This window comes from Lepidochelys kempii, chromosome 17 (assembly GCF_965140265.1).
Source record: "Lepidochelys kempii isolate rLepKem1 chromosome 17, rLepKem1.hap2, whole genome shotgun sequence".
In the NCBI taxonomy this organism is placed as follows: domain Eukaryota; kingdom Metazoa; phylum Chordata; order Testudines; family Cheloniidae; genus Lepidochelys; species Lepidochelys kempii.
Genome location: NC_133272.1, coordinates 23,582,706 through 23,603,223, shown reverse-complemented (window position 1 = coordinate 23,603,223; position 20,518 = coordinate 23,582,706). Strand labels below are relative to the sequence as shown.

Genomic DNA, 20,518 nt, shown 5'->3' with positions numbered 1-20,518 from the left:
GATAACATCATTTGAGATATGAGTATATGCTGATACAATGAAAAAATCTGAAAACTAGTTTTTATTTTGTAATATTTACTTAAACCGAATAATGTTACTGTGTAAAATATCACTTTGCTTAAATACTAGACTTAGAGACATTTTTAGAAATGCACATAGAATTGTGGCAGCTGTGCATGTAAGTGGCTAGTTAGATGCCTGACTAGTCATTGGAGTATACAGTTACACCTCTTTAGCACTCATTTAAAAATCTGACCTTGAAGATTTTTTTTTGTTAAATATTATGTTAGGATGGAGCTCAAATTGCTGATGTCATAAGTGATATTACAGATCACCAAGATGCTCAGAAATACCAATTTTAAAAAAAGAGAGCTTTTATTTTTACATTTATTTTACACAGTTTATACCTTATGAAAATCAGACCAGTTTTCTTTAATGGCATTTAAGCTCCAAGTAGTGTTTTCTGTTTGTAGAATGTCCCTTGAAGTGGATGTTCCATGAGAGAAAGAGCTATTTATCTACATTAAATCCCCTAAAGTGATTACAGAAAGTATTGAGTGGGTTTTGATTTTTTTTTAAAGGTGGATCCCAGTATTAAGTGTCAAACCAACCCATCAGAGACAGTTTTGTCTTCGGAGCAGGTAGGATTCCTTATTTCAGATGTGGGACCTGTGAGCAAATCTGTCAAAGACACAGCTTCATCCATACAAACCAGGTGCAGAGAGAGAAGAAGCAGTTCACAGAAGGGCAAGTCTCCTGGTAAGAATTGGGTCCATAGCTTTACCAGTGTTTCCTGTGACTGGTGACTTAAGGAGCCATGTAGTCAAGACAGAGAAAATGATGAACAGTGTAAGGCTTGGTCTACACTTGAAAGTTATACAAGTATACCTATTTTGGATAATTGTGTACTGTTTTTTTAACTGAAATAATTATACCAGTACAACCACTGATATTGCCACAGTTGTACAGGTATAAAGGTGCCTTATACCAGTATAGCTTATTTTCCTTTCCATACAGGAATAAACTGTACCATAGAATCATAGAATATCAGGGTTGGAAGAGACCTCAGGAGGTCATCTAGTCCAACCCCTGCTCAAAGCAGGACCAATCCTGAACTAAATCATCCCAGCCAGGGCTTTGTCAAGCCTGACCTTAAAAACTTGTAAGGAAGGAGATTCCATCACCTCCGTAGGTAACCCATTCCAGTGCTTCACCACCCTCCTAGTGAAAAAGTTTTTCCTAATATCCATCCTAAACCTCCCCCACTGCAACTTGAGACCATTACTCCTCATTCTGTCATCTGCTATCACTGAGAACAGTCTAGATCCATCTTCTTTGGAACCCCCTTTCAGGTAGTTGAAAGCAGCTGTCAAATCTCCCCTCATTCTTCTCTTCCGCAGACTAAACAATCCCAGTTCCCTCAGCCTCTCCTCATAAGTCATGTGTTCCAGTCCCCTAATAATTTTTGTTGCCCTCCGTTGGACGTTTTCCAATTTTAAAAAAATCCTTCTTGTAGTGTGGGGCCCAAAACTGGACACGGTACTCCAGATAAAAAGAAAAGGAGTACTTGTGGCACCTTAGAGACTAACCAGTTTATTTGAGCATAAGCTTTTGTGAGCTACAGCTCACTTCATCGGATGCATACTATGGAAAATACAGAAGATGTTTTTATACGCACAGACCATGAAAAAATGGGTGTTTATCACTACAAAAGGTTTTCTCTCCCCCCACCCCACTCTCCTGCTGGTACTAACTTATCTAAAGTGATCACTCTCCTTACAATGTGTATGATAATCAAGGTGGGCCATTTCCAGCACAAATCCAGGGTTTAACAAGAACGTTTGAGGAACAGTGTGTGGGGGGGAAGGAATAAACAAGGGGAAATAGGTTACTTTTTATAATGACTGAACCATTCCCAGTCTCTATTCAAGCCTAAGTTAATTGTATCCAATTTGTAAATTAATTCCAATTCAGCAGTCTCTCGTTGGAGTCTTTTCGAAGTTTTTTTGTTGAAGGAAAGTCACTTTGAGATCAGAAATCGAGTGACCAGAGAGATTGAAGTGTTCTCCGACTGGTTTATGAATGTTATAATTCTTGACATCTGATTTGTGTCCATTTATTCTTTTACGTAGAGACTGTCCAGTTTGACCAATGTACATGGCAGAGGGGCATTGCTGGCACATGATGGCATATATCACATTGGTAGATGTGCAGGTGAACGAGCCTCTGATAGTGTGGCTGATGTTATTGGGCCCTGTGATGATGTCCCCTGAATAGATATTTGGGCACAGTTGGCAACGGGCTTTGTTGCAAGGATAGGTTCCTGGGTTAGTGGTTCTGTTGTGTGGTATGTGGTTGCTGGTGAGTATTTGCTTCAGGTTGGGGGGCTGTCTGTAGGCAAGCACTGGCCTGTCTCCCAAGGTCTGTGAGAGTGTTGGGTCGTCCTTCAGGATAGGTTGTAGATCCTTGATAATGCGTTGGAGGGGTTTTAGTTGGGGGCTGAAGGTGACAGCTAGTGGCGTTCTGTTATTTTCTTTGTTTGGCCTGTCCTGTAGTAGGTGACTTCTGGGAACTCTTCTGGCTCTGTCAATCTGTTTCTTCGCTTCAGCAGGTGGGTATTGTAGTTGTAAGAATGCTTGATAGAGATCTTGTAGGTGTTTGTCTGTCTGAGGGGTTGGAGCAAATGCGGTTGTATTGCAGAGCTTGGCTATAGACGATGGATCGTATGGTGTGGTCAGGGTGAAAGCTGGAGGCATGTAGGTAGGTATAGTGGTCAGTAGGTTTCTGGTATAGGGTGGTGTTTATGTGACCATCGTTTATTAGCACTGTAGTGTCCAGGAAGTGGATCTCTTGTGTGGACTGGACCAGGCTGAGGTTGATGGTGGGATGGAAATTGTTGAAATCATGGTGGAATTCCTCAAGGGCTTCTTTTCCATGGGTCCAGATGATGAAGATGTCATCAATATAGCGCAAGTAGTGTAGGGGCGTTAGGGGACGAGAGCTGAGGAAGTGTTGTTCTAAGTCAGCCATAAAAATGTTGGCATACTGTGGGGCCATGCGGGTACCCATAGCAGTGCCGCTGATTTGAAGGTATACATTGTCCCCAAATATAAAATAGTTATGGGTAAAGACAAAATCGCAAAGTTCAGCCACCAGGTTAGCCGTGACATTATTGTGGATAGTGTTCTTGACGGCTTGTAGTCCATCTTTGTGTGGAATGTTGGTGTAGAGGGCTTCTACATCGATAGTGGCCAGAATGGTGTTTTCAGGAAGATCACCGATGGATTGTAGTTTCCTCAGGAAGTCAGTGGTGTCTCAAAGGTAGCTGGGAGTGCTTGTAGCGTAGGGCCTGAGGAGGGAATCTACATATCCAGACAATCCTGCTGTCATGATGCCAATGCCTGAGATGATAGGGCGCCCAGGATTTCCAGGTTTATGGATTTTCAGTAGTAGATAGAATACCCCAGGTCGGGGTTCCAGGGGTGTGTCTGCGGATTTGATCTTGTTCTTTTTCAGGGAGTTTCTTGAGCAAATGCTGTAGTTTCTTTTGGTAACTCTCAGTGGGATCAGAGGGTAATGGCTTGTAGAAAGTGGTGTTGAAGAGCTGCCGAGCAGCCTCTTGTTCATATTCCGACCTATTCATGATGACAACAGCACCTTCTTTGTCAGCCTTTTTGATTATGATGTCAGAGTTGTTTCTGAGGCTGTGGATGGCATTGTGTTCTGCATGGCTGAGTTTGTGGGGCAAGTGATGCTGCTTTTCCACAATTTCAGCCCGTGCACGTCGGCGGAAGCAGTCTATGTAGAAGTCCAGTCTGCTGTCTCGACCTTCAGGAGGAGTTCACCTAGAATCCTTCTTTTTTTAGTGTTGGTAGGGAGGTCTTTGTGGATTAGTATGTTGTTCAGAGGTTTGTTGGAAATATTCCTTGAGTCGGAGACATCGAAAATAGGATTCTAGGTCACCACAGAACTGTATCATGTTCGTGGGGGTGGAGGGGCAGAAGGAGAGGCCCCGAGATAGGACAGTTGCTTCTGCTGGCTAAGAGTATAGTTGGATAAGTTAACAATATTGCTGGGTGGGTTGAGGGAACCATTGCTGTGGCCTCTTGTGGCATGTAGTAGTTTAGAAAGTTTAGTGTCCTTTTTCTTTTGTAGAGAAGCAAAGTGTGTGTTGTAAATGGCTTGCCTAGTTTTACTAAAGTCCAGCCACGAGGAATTTTGTGTGGAAGGTTGTTTTTTATGAGAGTATCCATTTTTGAGAGCTCATTCTTTATCTTTCCCTGTTTGCTGTAGAGGATGTTGATCAGGTGGTTCCAGTACTCCAGATGAGGCCTCACCAATGTTGAATAGAGGGGAACGATCACGTCCCTCGATCTCCTGGCAATGTCCCTACTTACACATCCCAAAATGCCATTGGCCTTCTTGGCAACAACGGCACACTGTTAACTCATATCCAGGTTCTCATCCACTGTAACCCTTAGGTCCTTTTCTGCAGAAATGCTGCCTAGCCAGTCGGTCCCTAGTCTGTAGCGCAGTGCATGGGATTCTTCCATCCTAAGTGTAGGGCTCTGCACTTGTCCTTATTGAACCTCATCAGATTTGTTTTGGCCCAATCCTCTAATTTGTCTAGGGCCCTCTGTATCCTATCCCTACCCTCCAGCGTATCTACCTCTCCTCCCAGTTTAGTGTCATCTGCAAACTTGCTGAAGGTGCAATCCACACCATCCTCCAGATCATTAACGAAGATATTGAAGAAAACCAGCCCAAGGACCGTCCCTTGGGGCACTCCACTTGATACCGGCTGCCAACTAGACATCGAGCTGTTGATCACTACCTGTTGAGCCCGACAATCTAGCCAACTTTCTATCCACCTTATAGCCCATTCATCCAGCCCATACTTCTTTAACTTGCTGACAAGAATACTGTGGGAGACCGTGTCAAAAGCTTTGCTAAAGTCAAGGAATAACTCGTCCACTGCTTTCCCCTCATCCATAGAGCTAGTTATCTCATCATAGAAGGCAAGTAGATTAGTCAGGCATGACTTGCCCTTGGTGAATCCATGCTGACCGTTCCTGATCACTTTCCTTTTCTCTAAGTGCTTCCGAATTGATTTCTTGAGGACTTGCTCCATGATTTTTCCGGGGACTGAGGTGAGGCTGACCGGCCTGTAGTTCCCAGGATCCTCCGTCCCTTTTTTAAAGATGGGCACTACATTAGCCTTTTTCCAGTCATCTGGGACCTCCCCCGATCGCCATGAGTTTTCAAAGATAATGGCCAATGGCTCTGCAATCACATCCACCAACTCCTTTAGCACTCATGGCTGCAGCGCATCTGGCCCCATAGACTTTTCCCAGCTTTTCTAAATAGTCCCCAACCACTTCTTTCTCCACAGAGGGCTGGTCCCCTTCTCCCCATGCTGCGCTGCCCAGTGCAGTAGTCTGGGAGCTGACCTTGTTCGTGAAGACAGAGGCAAAAAAAGCATTGAGTACATTCACTTTTTCCACATCCTCTGTCACTAGGTTGCCTCCCTCATTCAGTAAGGGGCCCACACTTTCCTTGACTTTCTTCTTGTTGCTAACATACCTGAAGAAACCCTTCTTGTTACTCTTAACATCTCTTGCTAGCTGCAACTCCAGGTGTGATTTGGCCTTCCTGATTTCTCTCCTGCATGCCCGAGCAATATTTATATACTCTTCCCTGGTCATTTGTCCAATCTTCCACTTCTTGTAAGCTTCTTTTTTGTGTTTAAGATCAGCAAGGATTTCACTGTTAAGCCAAGCTGGTCGCCTGCCATAGTTACTGTTCTTTCTACACATCATAGAATCATAGAATCATAGAATATCAGGGTTGGAAGGGACCCCAGAAGGTCATCTAGTCCAACCCCCTGCTCAAAGCAGGACCAATTCCCAGTTAAATCATCCCAGCCAGGGCTTTGTCAAGCCTGACCTTAAAGACCTCTAAGGAAGGAGATTCTACCACCTCCCTAGGTAACGCATTCCAGTGTTTCACCACCCTCTTAGTGAAAAAGTTTTTCCTAATATCCAATCTAAACCTCCCCCACTGCAACTTGAGACCATTACTCCTCGTTCTGTCATCTGCTACCATTGAGAACAGTCTAGAGCCATCCTCTTTGGAACCCCCTTTCAGGTAGTTGAAAGCAGCTATCAAATCCCCCCTCATTCTTCTCTTCTGCAGGCTAAACAATCCCAGCTCCCTCAGCCTCTCCTCATAACTCATGTGTTCCAGTCCCCTAATCATTTTTGTTGCCCTTCGCTGGACTCTCTCCAATTTATCCACATCCTTCTTGAAGTGTGGGGCCCAAAACTGGACACAGTACTCCAGATGAGGCCTCACCAATGTCTAATAGAGGGGAACGATCACGTCCCTCGATCTGCTCGCTATGCCCCTACTTATACATCCCAAAATGCCATTGGCCTTCTTGGCAACAAGGGCATACTGCTGACTCATATCCAGCTTCTCGTCCACTCTCACCCCTAGGTCCGTCTCTGCAGAACTGCTGCCTAGCCATTCGGTCCCTAGTCTGTAGCTGTGCATTGGGTTCTTCCGTCCTAAGTGCAGGACCCTGCACTTATCCTTATTGAACCTCATCAGATTCCTTTTGGCCCAATCTTCCAATTGGTCTAGGTCCTTCTGTATCCTATCCCTCCCCTCCAGCGTATCTACCACTCCTCCCAGTTTAGTATCATCCGCAAATTTGCTGAGAGTGCAATCCACACCATCCTCCAGATCATTTATGAAGATATTGAATAAAACCGGCCCCAGGACCGACCCTTGGGGCACTCCACTTGATACCGGCTGCCAACTAGACATGGAGCCATTGATCACTACCCGTTGAGCCCGACAATTTAGCCAGCTTTCTACCCACCTTATAGTGCATTCATCCAGCCCATACTTCCTTAACTTGCTGACAAGAATACTATGGGAGACCGTGTCAAAAGCTTTGCTAAAGTCAAGAAACAATACATCCACTGCTTTCCCTTCATCCACAGAACCAGTAATCTCATCATAAAAGGCGATTAGATTAGTCAGGCATGACCTTCCCTTGGTGAATCCATGCTGGCTGTTCCTGATCACTTTCCTCTCATGCAAGTGCTTCAGGATTGATTCTTTGAGGACCTGCTCCATGATTTTTCCAGGGACTGAGGTGAGGCTGACTGTCCTGTAGTTCCCAGGATCTTCCTTCTTCCCTTTTTTAAAGATTGGCACTACATTAGCCTTTTTCCAGTCATCCGGGACTTCCCCGGTTCGCCACGAGTTTTCAAAGATAATGGCCAGTGGCTCTGCAATCACAGCCGCCAATTCCTTCAGCACTCTCGGATGCAACTCGTCCGGCCCCATGGACTTGTGCACGTCCAGTTTTTCTAAATAGTCCCTAACCGCCTCTATCTCCACAGAGGGCTGGCCATCTCTTCCGCATTTTGTGATGCCCAGCGCAGCAGTCTGGGAGCTGACCTTGTTAGTGAAAACAGAGGCAAAAAAAGCATTGAGTACATTAGCTTTTTCCACATCCTCTGTCACTAGGTTGCCTCCCTCATTCAGTAAGGGGCCCACACTTTCCTTGGCTTTCTTCTTGTTGCCAACATACCTGAAGAAACCCTTCTTGTTACTCTTGACATCTCTGGCTAGCTGCAGCTCCAGGTGCGATTTGGCCCTCCTGATAACATTCCTACATGCCCGAGCAATATTTTTATACTCTTCCCTGGTCATATGTCCAACCTTCCACTTCTTGTAAGCTTCTTTTTTATGTTTAAGATCCGCTAGGATTTCACCATTAAGCCAAGTTGGTCGCCTGCCATATTTACTATTCTTTCGACTCATCGGGATGGTTTGTCCCTGTAACCTCAACAGGGATTCCTTGAAATACAGCCAGCTCTCCTGGACTCCTTTCCCCTTCAAGTTAGTCCCCCAGGGGATCCTGGCCATCCGTTCCCTGAGGGAGTCGAAGTCTGCTTTCCTGAAGTCCAGGGTCCGTATCCTGCTGCTTACCTTTGTTCCCTGCGTCAGGATCCTAAACTCAACCAACTCATGGTCACTGCCTCCCAGATTCCCATCCACTTTTGTTTCCCCCACTAATTCTACCCGGTTTGTGAGCAGCAGGTCAAGAAAAGCACCCCCCCCCTAGTTGGCTCCTCTAGCACTTGCGCCAGGAAATTGTCCCCTACGCTTTCCAAAAACTTCCTGGATTGTCTATGCACCGCTGTATTGCTCTCCCAGCAGATATCAGGAAAATTAAAGTCACCCATGAGAATCAGGGCATGCGATCTAGTAGCTTCCGTGAGCTGCCGGAAGAAAGCCTCATCCACCTCATCCCCCTGGTCCGGTGGTCTATAGCAGACTCCCACCACTACATCACTCTTGTTGCACACACTTCTAAACTTAATCCAGAGACACTCAGGTTTTTCTGCAGTTTCGTACCGGAGCTCTGAGCAGTCATACTGCTCCCTTACATACAGTGCTACTCCCCCACCTTTTCTGCCCTGCCTGTCCTTCCTGAACAGTTTATAACCATCCATGACAGTACTCCAGTCATATGAGTTATCCCACCAAGTCTCTGTTATTCCGATCACGTCATAGTTCCTTGACATCACCAGGACCTCCAGTTCTCCCTGCTTGTTTCCAAGGCTTTGTGCATTTGTATATAAGCACTTGAGATAACCTGTTGATCGCCCCTCATTGCCAGTATGAGGCAGGAGCCCTCCCCTCACAGACATTCCTGCCTGTGCTGCCTCCCGGTATCCCGCTTTCCCACTTACCTCAGGGCTTTGGTCTCCTTCCCCCGGTGAACCTAGTTTAAAGCCCTCCTCACTAGGTTAGCCAGCCTGCTGGCAAAGATGCTCTTCCCTCTCTTCGTAAGATGGAGCCCGTCTCTACCCAGCACTCCTCCTTCATGGAACACCATCCCATGGTCAAAGAAACCAAAGCCTTCTCTCCGACACCATCTGCGTAGCCATTCGTTGACTTCCACGATTCGACGCTCCCTACCTAGGCCTTTTCCTTCCACCGGGAGGATGGACGAGAACACCACTTGCGCCTCCAACTCCTTTATTCTTCTTCCTAGAGCCACATAGTCCGCAGTGATCCGCTCAAGGTCATTCTTTGTCCCTGTAACCTCAATAAGGATTCTTTAAAATACAGCCAACTCTCCTGGACTCCTTTCCCCCTCATGTTATTCTCCCAGGGGATCCTGCCCAACAGTTCCCTGAGAGAGTCAAAGTCTGCTTTTCTGAAGTCCCGGGTCCGTATTCTGCTGCTTTCCTTTCTTCCTTGTGTCAGGATCCTGAACTTGACCATCTCATGGTCACTGCCTCCCAGATTCCCATCCACTTGTGCTTCCCCTACTAATTCTTCCCGGTTTGTGAGCAGCCGGTCAAGAAGAGCTCCGCCCGTAGTTGGTTCCTCCAGCACTTGCACCAGGAAATTGTCCTCTACAGTTCCCAAAAATTTCCTGGATTGTCTGTGCACCGCTATATTGCTCTCCCAGCAGATATCAGGGTGATTGAAGTCTCCCATGAGAACCAGGGCGTGTGATCTAGTAACTTCTGTGAGTTGCCAGAAGAAATCCTCGTCCACCTCATTCCCTTGGTTCGGTGGTCTATGGCAGACTCCCACCACAACATCACCCTTGTTGCTCACGCTTCTAAGCTTAATCCAGAGACACTCAGGTTTTTCTGCAGTTTCATACCGGAGCTCTGAGCAGTCATACTGCTTTCTTACATACAATGCAACCCCCCCACCTTTTCTGCCCTGCCTGTCCTTCCTGAACAGTTTATATCCATCCATGACAGTACTCCAGTCATGTGAGTTATCCCACCAAGTCTCTTTAATTTCAATCACATCATAATTCCTTGACTGTGCCAGGACTTCCAGTTCTCCCTGCTTCTTTCCCAGGCTTCTTGCATTTGTGTATTGGCACTTGAGATACCAGACGCACTTTACACTGGTATAACTTGTTCATACTAGGTGGGCTATATTGGTTTAACAATATGGTATAGTTAAACTACGCTGATTCGGTTAATTCAGAACAATTTTTATCTATAAAGAAGCCCTAAATAGTTTCAATGTTTACTTTCAAGTGACTTTTTTTGGAATATTTCTTGTTGAAGTAGAATAATTAGCTCAATCTTAATTTCATGCTAATTACCACACAAACTTTTTAAAAGTGAAATTATCAGTAATTGTAATGCCTTTCAAGGATATTCAGGGTTGGTTTGGGTTTTTTTGTTGTGGTGGTGGTGTTTGTTTTTTTGTTTAATGTAAACCCCCAAAATTTGGAGTTCAAGTGCTTGCATATGTCCGCTCCACTCCAGGAATGTGCGCGACCAATGCATTGGTGCTGGAGAGTTTTCCCTAGTGGTAATAGCCCTCCTTTTCCTCCTGCTTGAGCTGTGATATAAAGAGTGTAGCTGCTCTGCCCCTCCCTCAGTTTCTTTTTACAGTGTGTGGCTGGTAGTCAGAGTGGAGCATTCACTATGCCTTTGCATATAATCTACGCTTTTAGAATTTTCATAGAATCATAGAATATCAGGGTTGGAAGGGACTTCAGGAGGTCATCTAGTCCAACCCCCTGCTCAACGCAGAACCAATCCCCAACTAAATCATCCCAGCCAGAGCTTTTTTAATTTTGCTAGTGTATAGAGTAGGGCTGTCAAGCGATTAATTGCACTGTTAAGCAATAACAGAATACCATTTATTTAAATATTTTTGGGTGTCTTCTATGTTTTCAAATATATTGATTTCAGTTACAACACAGAATACACAGTGTACAGTGCTCACTTTGTTTTTTATTACAAATATTTGCACTGTAAAAAACAAGAAATAGTATTTTTCCATTCACCTAAGACAAGTGAGGTAGTGCAATCTCTTTATCATGAAAGTTGAACTTACAAGTGTAGAATTATATAAAGAAAAATAACTACATTCAAAAATAAAACTGTATAAATCTTCAGCACCTACAAGTCCACTCATTCCTATTTCTTGTTCAGCCAATCGCTCAGACAAACAAGTTTGTTTACATTTGCAGGAGATAATGCTGCCCGCTTGTTCACAATGTCACCTGAATGTGAGAACAGGTATTTTCATGGCACTGTTGTAGCTGGCATTGCAAGATATTTACATGCCAGATGCACTAAAGATTCATATGTCCCTTCATGCTTCAACCACCATTCCAGGGGACATGTGTCCATGCTGATGACGGGTTCTGCTCGATAAAAATCCAAAGGATTGCGGACCGACGCATGTTCATTTTCATCATCTGGGTCAGTTGCCACCAGCAGAAGGTTGATTTTTTTTTTCATGGTTTGGGTTCTGTAGTTTCCGCATCGGAGTGTTGCTTTTTTAAGACTTCTGAAAGCATGCTCCACACCTCATCCCTCTCAGATTTTGGACGGCACTTCAGATTCTTAAACCTTGGGTCGAGTGCTGTAGCTATCGTTAGAAATCTCACATTGGTACTTTCTTTGCATTTTGTAAAATCTGCAGCAAAAGTGTTCTTAAAATGAACATGTGCTGAGTCATCACCCAAGACTACTATAACACGAAATATATGGCAGAATGCAGGTAAAATAGAGCCAGAGACATACAGTTCTCCCCCAAGGAGTTCAGTCACAAATTTAATTAACACATTTTTTTTTTTAACAAGCGTCATCATCATGGAAGCATGTCCTTTGGAATGATGGCCGAAGCATGAAGGGGCACACGAATGTTTATCATATCTGTCACGTAAATACGTCGCAATGCTGGTTACAAAAGTCCCATGCAAACAGCTGTTCTCACTTCTGGTGACGTAAATAAGAAGAGGGCAGTATTATCTCCTGTAAATGTAAACAAACTTGTTTGTCTTAGCGATTGATTGAATGAGAAGTAGAACTGAGTGGACTTTTAGGCTCTAAAGTTTTGCATTGTTTTGTTTTTAAGTGCAGTTATATAACAACAAAAATCTACATTTGTAAGTTGCACTTTCATGATAAAGAAGTTGCACTACAATACTTGTATGAGGTGAACTGAAAAATATTATTTCTTTTGGGGGAGGGATAACTCAGTGGTTTGAGCATTGACCTGCTAAACCCAGGGTTGTGAGTTCAATTCTTGAGGGGGCCATTTAGGGATCTGGGGCAAAAATTGGAGATTGGTTCTGCTTTGAGCAGGGGGTTGGACTGGATGACCTCCTGAGATCCCTTCCAACCCTGATATTCTATGATTTTGTTTATCATTTTTACAATGCAAATATTTGTAATAAAAATAATATAAAGGGGGAAGTATACGCTTTGTATTCTGTGTTGTAATTGAAATCAATATATTTGAAAATGTAGAAAAAATAAAAAAAATGAATAAATGTCAATTAGTATTCTATTGTTTAACAATGCGATTTAAACTGCGATTAATTACGATTAATTTTTTTGAGTTAATCGTGTGCATTAACTGTGATTAATTGACAGTCCTAGTATAGAATTATTAGAATCACAGAATCATAGAATATCAGGGTTGGAAGGGACCTCAGGAGGTCATCTAGTCCATCTGTAGATGCTCTTTAACTTTTAAGTCATAAGGACACACTTTTTTTTTTCTCTTTTTTTTTCTTATTTTTTATGTAGTTGATTTTTTTTATTGTTTGGGCTCTGCTTGGTCCTGGGAGTGCTTATGTCAAAGTCTCCTGGATTTAAATATTACTTACAGTGTTGGGTGTTTTTGCCCATTAGTGACCCTCATTCTCATTGGTCAGGAGTGTGTCACTTAGAGGTGTGTTCTGTTTCCAGAGGTATTAAGAAAAAGACACACAAGTGGAGGGACATGTGTCTCAGGGGTTACCTAATGCAGTGATCCTCAACCTTTTTTTTTTAACCTAATTTTAAATAGACAAATCTGCAGATCCCCAACTTCCTCCTCATTATTTTGTTGCTCATAATTTGTTTTTCATGTTACTTTAATAGTTATCACACATATTACTGTAGATAAATTATTATTTGACCAGTTCAACAAAAAGATAGCTAACTTAAAATATTGATATCTTACCTGGTACTCATGATAAATTATAGCATTGCTAGGTGATATTTGGGCGGGTGCTGGAGGGGGCTTGTGTGTGTGTGTGTGTACTGGGACAGGTACCTGGGTGGGGGCTGGAGGAGGGACCTGAGGCGACTGCAGCGGAACATTCGGGGGGGCTGAGTGAGCCCTATGTGGCCAGGCTTAGGGAGGGAGTGCCACCTCCACCCCCGACTCACCTCAGCGGGCAGTCTGCAAAGCAGGTATCTAGAAGTGCTGGGACTCCAGCAGCAGGGAAGGAGAAGCAACCCCATGTATCAGGAAGAGAGGGGGCTCAGCCCACAGTCAGCCTCCTTGCTGCTTCCTCCTTCCCTGCACGGACACATGATGAGCGTGGCTGCCAGCGGGAGCCGCTGCCTCCTCTCTGCTAGGCATTGCGGTGAGAGGTGGCCTGAGGCCTTGTCCACCCACTGCCCTGTCGGGCAGAGTCTGCAGTAGCCCCTCTGGATGGGTCCCGTTGGAAGGCAGAAATCTGTGCGGGGGCCATGTGACCCTGCATGCCCCTTATGCATTGTCTTTGGGAGGGACCAATCAGTTCACAGACCCCCTTGATTATACTGACAGACCCCTGAGGGTCAAGAGTCATTGACCTAATGGACACTGCACTTCAACTAGCACTGGAGCTCACTAGGTTAGTGCAGGGGAGTTCATGCACTACTCTGTCAGTAGTGCCTTGTATCTTACTGTTCTGACTATGGAAGAAACAGAAATCTCCTTCTGTGCGCTTTCTGAGTAAGAAACACAAGCATCTGGAGCACTCTGGGGCTCCAAAGCCTAAGAAGAGTACTTTTTTTGTATTGGGACAGAATTAAGAGAGTGGTTGTTATCTGAGTGTAGCTTGTTGGGAAAGTGCAACATTAACTTTGAATTTCCTAGGTTTCAGATGTTTGTTTTCTTAATTCTAAAATTTTTGAAAGGCAGTCTACAATCTGTGGACCAGATTTTTAGAGGTTTTTCAGTGGGAGATAGGCACCTTGGAAAATCCACTGGGCACCTCCTATCTGTATTTTTAGACACATCTTTGAAAATCTGGCCCTATGTTCTTTCAACCTTGAATTCACTAGATCTGGTTATTTTTTAAACAGCCTTTATAACAAAAATGGGGGAATTTTCTTTTCTGTTACAGGTCATAGAACCATAGAATTGTAGGACTAGAATGGACCTTGAGAGATCTAGTCCAGTCCCCTGCATTCAAGGCAGGACTATGTATTATCTAGACCAGGGGTTCCCAAACTTGGTTCGCAGCTTGTTCAGAGTAAGGCCCTGGCCACCGCTTCCTGCAGCTCCGATTGGCCAGGAACGGCGAACCGCAGCCACTGGGACCTGCGAGCGGCTGTACCTGCAGACGCTCAGATAAACAAAGCTTCTCACGGCCCTCCAGGGGCTTACTCTGAACAAGCTGCAAATCAAGTTTGGGAACCCCTGATCTAGACCATCCCTGCCCGGTGTTTGTCTAACCTGCTCTTAAAAATCTCCACTGACAAAGATTCCACATAATACCTTAGTAATTTATTCCAGTGTTTAAGTACCCAGACAGTTAGGAAATTTTTTCTAATGTCTGACCTAAACTGTCCTCACTGCAATTTAAGCCCATTGCTTCTTGTCCTATCTTCGGAGGTTAAAGAGAACAACTTTTCTCCCTCCTTCTTGTAACAACCTTTTATGTACTTGAAAACTGTTATCACGTCCACCCTCAGTCTTCTCTTCTCCAGACTAAACAAACCAAATTTTTTCAATCTTCCCTCACAGGCCATGTTTTCTAGACCTTTAATTATTTTTGTTGCTTTTCTCAGGATTTTCTCCTTGCCCACTCTTTCCTGAAATGTGGTGCCCAGACCTGGACACAATATTGCAGTTGAGGCCGTACTAGCACTGAGTAGAGCAGAAGAATTACTTTGTGTATCTTGCTTACAACACTTCTGCTAACACATCCCAGAATGATGTTTGCATTTTTGGCAACAGTGTTACACTGTTGACTCATATTTAGCTTGTGATCCACTATGACCCCCAGATCTCTTTCTGCGGTACTCCTTCCTAGACTGTTATTTCCCATTTTGTATGTGTGCAACTGATTGTTCCTTCCTAAGTGGAGTACTTTGCAAGTATCCTCATTGAATTTCATCCTATGGAAAAATCATGGAGCAGGTCCTCAAAGAATCAATCCAGAAGCACTTGCATGAGAGGAAAGTGATCAGGAACAGCCAGCATGGATTCACCAAGGGAAGGTCATGCCTGACTAATCTAATCGCCTTTTATGATGAGATTACTGGTTCTGTGGATGAAGGGAAAGCAGTGGATGTATTGTTTCTTGACTTTAGCAAAGCTTTTGACACAGTCTGCCACAGTATTCTTGTCAGCAAGTTAAGGAAGTATGGGCTGGATGAATGCACTATAAGGTGGGTAGAAAGCTGGCTAGATTGTCGGTCTCAACGGGTAGTGATCAAAGGCTCCATGTCTAGTTGGCAGCCGGTGTCAAGTGGAGTGCCCCAAGGGTCGGTCCTGGGGCCGGTTTTGTTCAATATCTTCATAAATGATCTGGAGGATGGTGTGGATTGCACTCTCAGCAAATTTGCGGATGATACTAAACTGGGAGGAGTGGTAGATACGCTGGAGGGGAGGGATAGGATACAGAAGGACCTAGACAAATTGGAGGATTGGGCCAAAAGAAATCTGATGAGGTTCAATAAGGATAAGTGCAGGGTCCTGCACTTAGGACGGAAGAATCCAATGCACCGCTACAGAGTAGGGACCGAATGGCTAGGCAGCAGTTCTGCGGAAAAGGACCTAGGGGTGAGAGTGGACGAGAAGCTGGATATGAGTCAGCAGTGTGCCCTTGTTGCCAAGAAGGCCAATGGCATTTTGGGATGTATAAGTAGGGGCATAGCGAGCAGATCGAGGGACGTGATCGTTCCCCTCTATTCGACATTGGTGAGGCCTCATCTGGAGTACTGTGTCCAGTTTTGGGCCCCACACTACAAGAAGGATGTGGATAAATTGGAGAGAGTCCAGCGAAGGGCAACAAAAATGATTAGGGGACTGGAACACATGACTTATGAGGAGAGGCTGAGGGAGCTGGGATTGTTTAGCCTGCAGAAGAGAAGAATGAGGGGGGATTTGATAGCTGCTTTCAACTACCTGAAAGGGGGTTCCAAAGAGGATGGCTCTAGACTGTTCTCAATGGTAGCAAATAACAGAACGAGGAGTAATGGTCTCAAGTTGCAGTGGGGGAGGTTTAGATTGGATATTAGGAAAAACTTTTTCACTAAGAGGGTGGTGAAACACTGGAATGCGTTACCTAGGGAGGTGGTGGAATCTCCTTCCTTAGAGGTTTTTAAGGTGAGGCTTGACAAAGCCCTGGCTGGGATGATTTAACTGGGAATTGGTCCTGCTTGGAGCAGGGGGTTGGACTAGATGACCTTGTGGGGTCCCTTCCAACCCTGATATTCTATGATTCTATGACTCTATTTACTTCAGACCCCATTTCTCCAGTTTGTCCCGATCATTTTGAATTTTAATCCTATGCTCCAAGGCACTTGCAACCCCTCTGAGCTTGATATCCTGGGCAAACTTTGTAAGTGCACTCTCTGTGCCATTATCTAAATCTTTGATGAAGATATTGAACAGAACCTGGCCCAAAACCGATCCCTGCAGGACCCCGCTCGATATGCCCTTCCAGCTTGACTGTGAACCATTGATAACTACTCTCTGGGTACAGTTTTCCAACCAGTTATGCACCCATCTTATATTAGCTCTATCTAGATTGTATTTCTCTAGTTTGATCATGCTTGACAGTAGCAAAAGCCTTACTAAAGTCTAAATATACCACATCTACCGCTTCCCTCCCCCTCCACAAAGCTTGTTACTGTGTCAAAGAAAGCTATTAGGTTGATTTTACATGATTTGTTCTTGACAGATCCATGCTGTTACTTATCACCTTATTATCTTCTAAGGGCATGTCTTCAGTAGCAACATTAAAGCACTGCCGTGGCAGCACTTTAACATGGCTTGTGTAGTTGTGGCATAGTGCTGGGAGAGCTCTCTACCAGCGCTATAAAAAGCCCACGTCCATGAGGGGAATAGCTACCAGCCCTGGGATCGCGGCTCCCAGCGCTGGTGCACTGTCTACACTGGCACTTTACAGCGCTGAAACTTGCAGCGCTGGGGGGGGGTGTGTTTTTTCACACCCCTGAGCGAGAAAGTTGCAGGACTGTAAAGTGCCAGTGTAGACAAACCCTACGTGTCTGCAAATTGATTGCTTAATTATTTGCTCCATTATCTTTCCGGGTACTGAAATTAAACTGACTGGTCTGTAATTCCCCGGGTTGTCCTTATACAACTGCACCTGTATATTCCCCTTATAGTATACCACAGGCACCTGCTCTAGGCTCCTGCCTTCTCAGCAGTCACCTCTTATGGGTAGAGACCCGCATCGCTCTCCCTCCTGACTGGGGCTTTTCTAGATACACATTTCCTTGCCTACACTGTGGTTTCCCCAGTAAACCAAACTACCTTAACAGAAAACTATCTGCACTTTGCTTTCTCTTCAAAGGCTATGAACAGCATGATAGCCAGCAGTTATAAGTTACCACACAGCTGTTTCTAAACAAGCACATTTATTCTTAAAGTGAAAGCATTACAGAAAAAACATTTAAAAGCAATAAAAGAATAAAAGAACCTACATGCATGCTAATAACCTTACCAGAGATCACCCCCCTATAATCCCAGCAGGGGCTCTGAGAGGAGTAAGTCTCAGTTCTTCAGACTTCACCAAGGGTTTTTTTCTGTTGTTAGTCCCTAAAGAGTGGCCAAGTCTTTACCAAGAGTCCAATTCAATTGGACTCACTGGGCAGAGTTCATGATGTGAAACAGGAGCGCTGGAGCCCACAGGCTCAGGGCAGGTCTACATGTAAACACTGAAGTGGCATATCTGCACCGGTGCATCTGCATTGCTGTAGCATTTCACCTCCATGAGAGATGGTAGACATGTTAATGGGAGAAGCCCTCCCATAAACATAGTGCTGTCTACACGGGGGGTTAGGTTGGTGTGATAGGGCCTTTGGTGGTCAGGTGGCCTACTGACTAGATCATTAGTCAAATGGGGTGGTGGGAGGACCCGGACTCTCCCTCTCTACTGGGTCCCAGCCCAGGGCCTTGTGTAGTTCAACCCCTAAACAGGGGAGATGAGTCTCTCTCCCAGCGGGGAGGGGCTGGTCAAGATCAGTTTCCCTGGTCTATTTTCTACTAAAGTCTCTTTAGTTTTGGACGTGGCCCTGCTAGTCCAGTGTCCCTGCATTTGGGGCTTATCTGTAGGCTCCCCTTGGCAGGGGAAGGCTTACTTGCCTCCAGTGGTTGTGCCGGCTGGCAGATTGCTTCATCGGTCTCTTTGGTCAGGCAAACAGACAGCTCCTGCCTCCTCACAAGTCAGCCCCCAACAGAGCCAGGCTCCCTTCTTTTTCCCCCCACCCAGGCTTGGCATTACCTGCAGGTATAGTGGAACAAGACTAGCTGAACCCAAAGGTTTTCTTTAACCCCTGCTGTGCCAGGTGGCAGTTTCTCTGCTCCCTCACAGTCGGTATAACTATGTCGCTCAGGAGTCTAGATTTTCCACACTTTTGCACAACATATTTATACCAATGTAAGCTTTATAGTGTAGACCTGGCCTCAGACTAGCAGGCAGTAAGTCTGCAGGGCCTACCCTGAAGGAAGAGTGGGATTTATTTTGGGTCTGCCTGTATGATGTGGTTCTTCCGAGAGACTACTTAAAAGCTAGGACATAGCACAAATTGTGTGGATTCGTGACAAATGACAAAACTATTCTTTTCACTCTATGTATATTTTTAAATGGCTGAACTGTTCTTGCTCAACATTTTCAGATATGCTCTCTCAGGCAAAAAGTAAACCTGGAAAATTTCAGCTCCAAAAGTGAGATTTTTGATAGTTTAAACCCACTCAAAATGGCATTTTAGAATGGAAACACTTAATTAAACACCTAAATTCTAGCTGTTCCTACATGCCCAGCTCAGTGGTTTGAGCACTGGCCTGCTAAATCCAGGGTTGTGAGTTCAATCCTTGAGGGGGCCATTTAGCGATCTCGGGCAAAAATTGGGGATTGGTCCTGCTTTGAGCAGGGGGTTGGACTAGATGACCTCCTGAGGTCCCTTCCAACCCTGATATTCTATGATTCTATGATAAGTCTCTTCACTAGGAGGGTGGTGAAGTACTGGAATGGGTTACCTAGGGAGGTGGTGGAATCTCCATTCTTAGGGTTTTTAAGACCTGGCTTGACCAAGCTTTGGCTGGGATTATTTAGTTGGTGTTGGTCCCACTTGGAACAAGGAATTGGACTAGATGACCTCCTGAGGTCTCTTCCAACCCTAATATTCTATGATTCTAAGTCCTTGGTCCTCCACAGCATCTTCTTCAGTTGGGGATATCTGATGACAGATCTATTTGCAACAGGCTACAAGCTTCTTTGAAGTTTAAGAAATTCTGTTTCAGAGGAGGCAGGAGACTGGGTTCCGTCACATACTTCTTCCTTATCTCTTAAGTTTAGGTAGGTCTTATGTAAGCTTTTCTGCTGATACCCATGCTCATCAGGGTGGAGATCTGCTCGAACCTAATCTAACAGCCTGACCTGAATCTGATTAGACCACAGCTAATCCCAAACTCAACCTGAGCCCAACACCCAATCCAAAAACCTTCTCAAATATAATAATCCCAAAATACATGCTTCAAACTAAAGGCATATCTACACAGTTAGTTTGCAGCAAGCTGTGGTGTGGAACTACCCTCCACTAGCCTACCACAGACTGACTGGCTGTGTGCGCCCTGCAGAAGTCACATTTACAGTTTTACGCTTTTTGATATAGGTCCATTTTATATCAAAGAAGACTAGTTCAAAGCATATTAACTAACTTAATGCACATCAGCAGTGCCCATGTGAACAGTTATTCCATGGCACGCTAGTGTGAGGTAGATTCACACCTCAGCTTGTAGCAAACTAACATTCTTGTAGACATGACCTTGAGCGGATCACTGCAGACTACGTGGCTCTGGGAAGGAGGATAAAGGAGTATGAGGCGCAAGTGGTGTTCTCGTCCATCCTCCCCGTGGAAGGAAAAGGCCGGGGTAGGGATCGTCGAATCGTGGAAGTCAATGAATGGCTACGCAGGTGGTGTCGGAGAGAAGGCTTTGGATTCTTCGACCATGGGATGGTGTTCCAAGAAGGAGGAGTGCTAGGCAGAGACGGGCTCCACTTAATGAAGAGAGGGAAGAGCATCTTTGCAAGCAGGCTAGCTAACCTAGTGAGGAGGGCTTTAAACTAGGTTCACCAGGGGAAGGAGACCAAAGCCTGAGGTAGGTGGGGAAGCGGGATACCGGGAGGAAGCACGAGCAGGAGCGTGTGAGAGGGGAGGGCTCCTGCCTCATACTGAGAACGAGGGGAGATCAGCGGGTTATC

The 20,518-nt window shown here is 45.0% G+C and overlaps 1 protein-coding gene across 1 annotated transcript in view; it reads left to right on the top strand.

Moving 5' to 3' along the window:
* The window catches only part of HSF5 (heat shock transcription factor 5), a 69,206-nt gene that overhangs the window by 24,137 nt on the left and 24,551 nt on the right, over positions 1-20,518 (top strand). Inside the window, exon 5 of the mRNA XM_073315045.1 lies at positions 582-759. Within this exon, the coding sequence (XP_073171146.1) occupies positions 582-759 (178 nt within the window). The remainder of the gene's footprint in view (positions 1-581; positions 760-20,518) is intronic.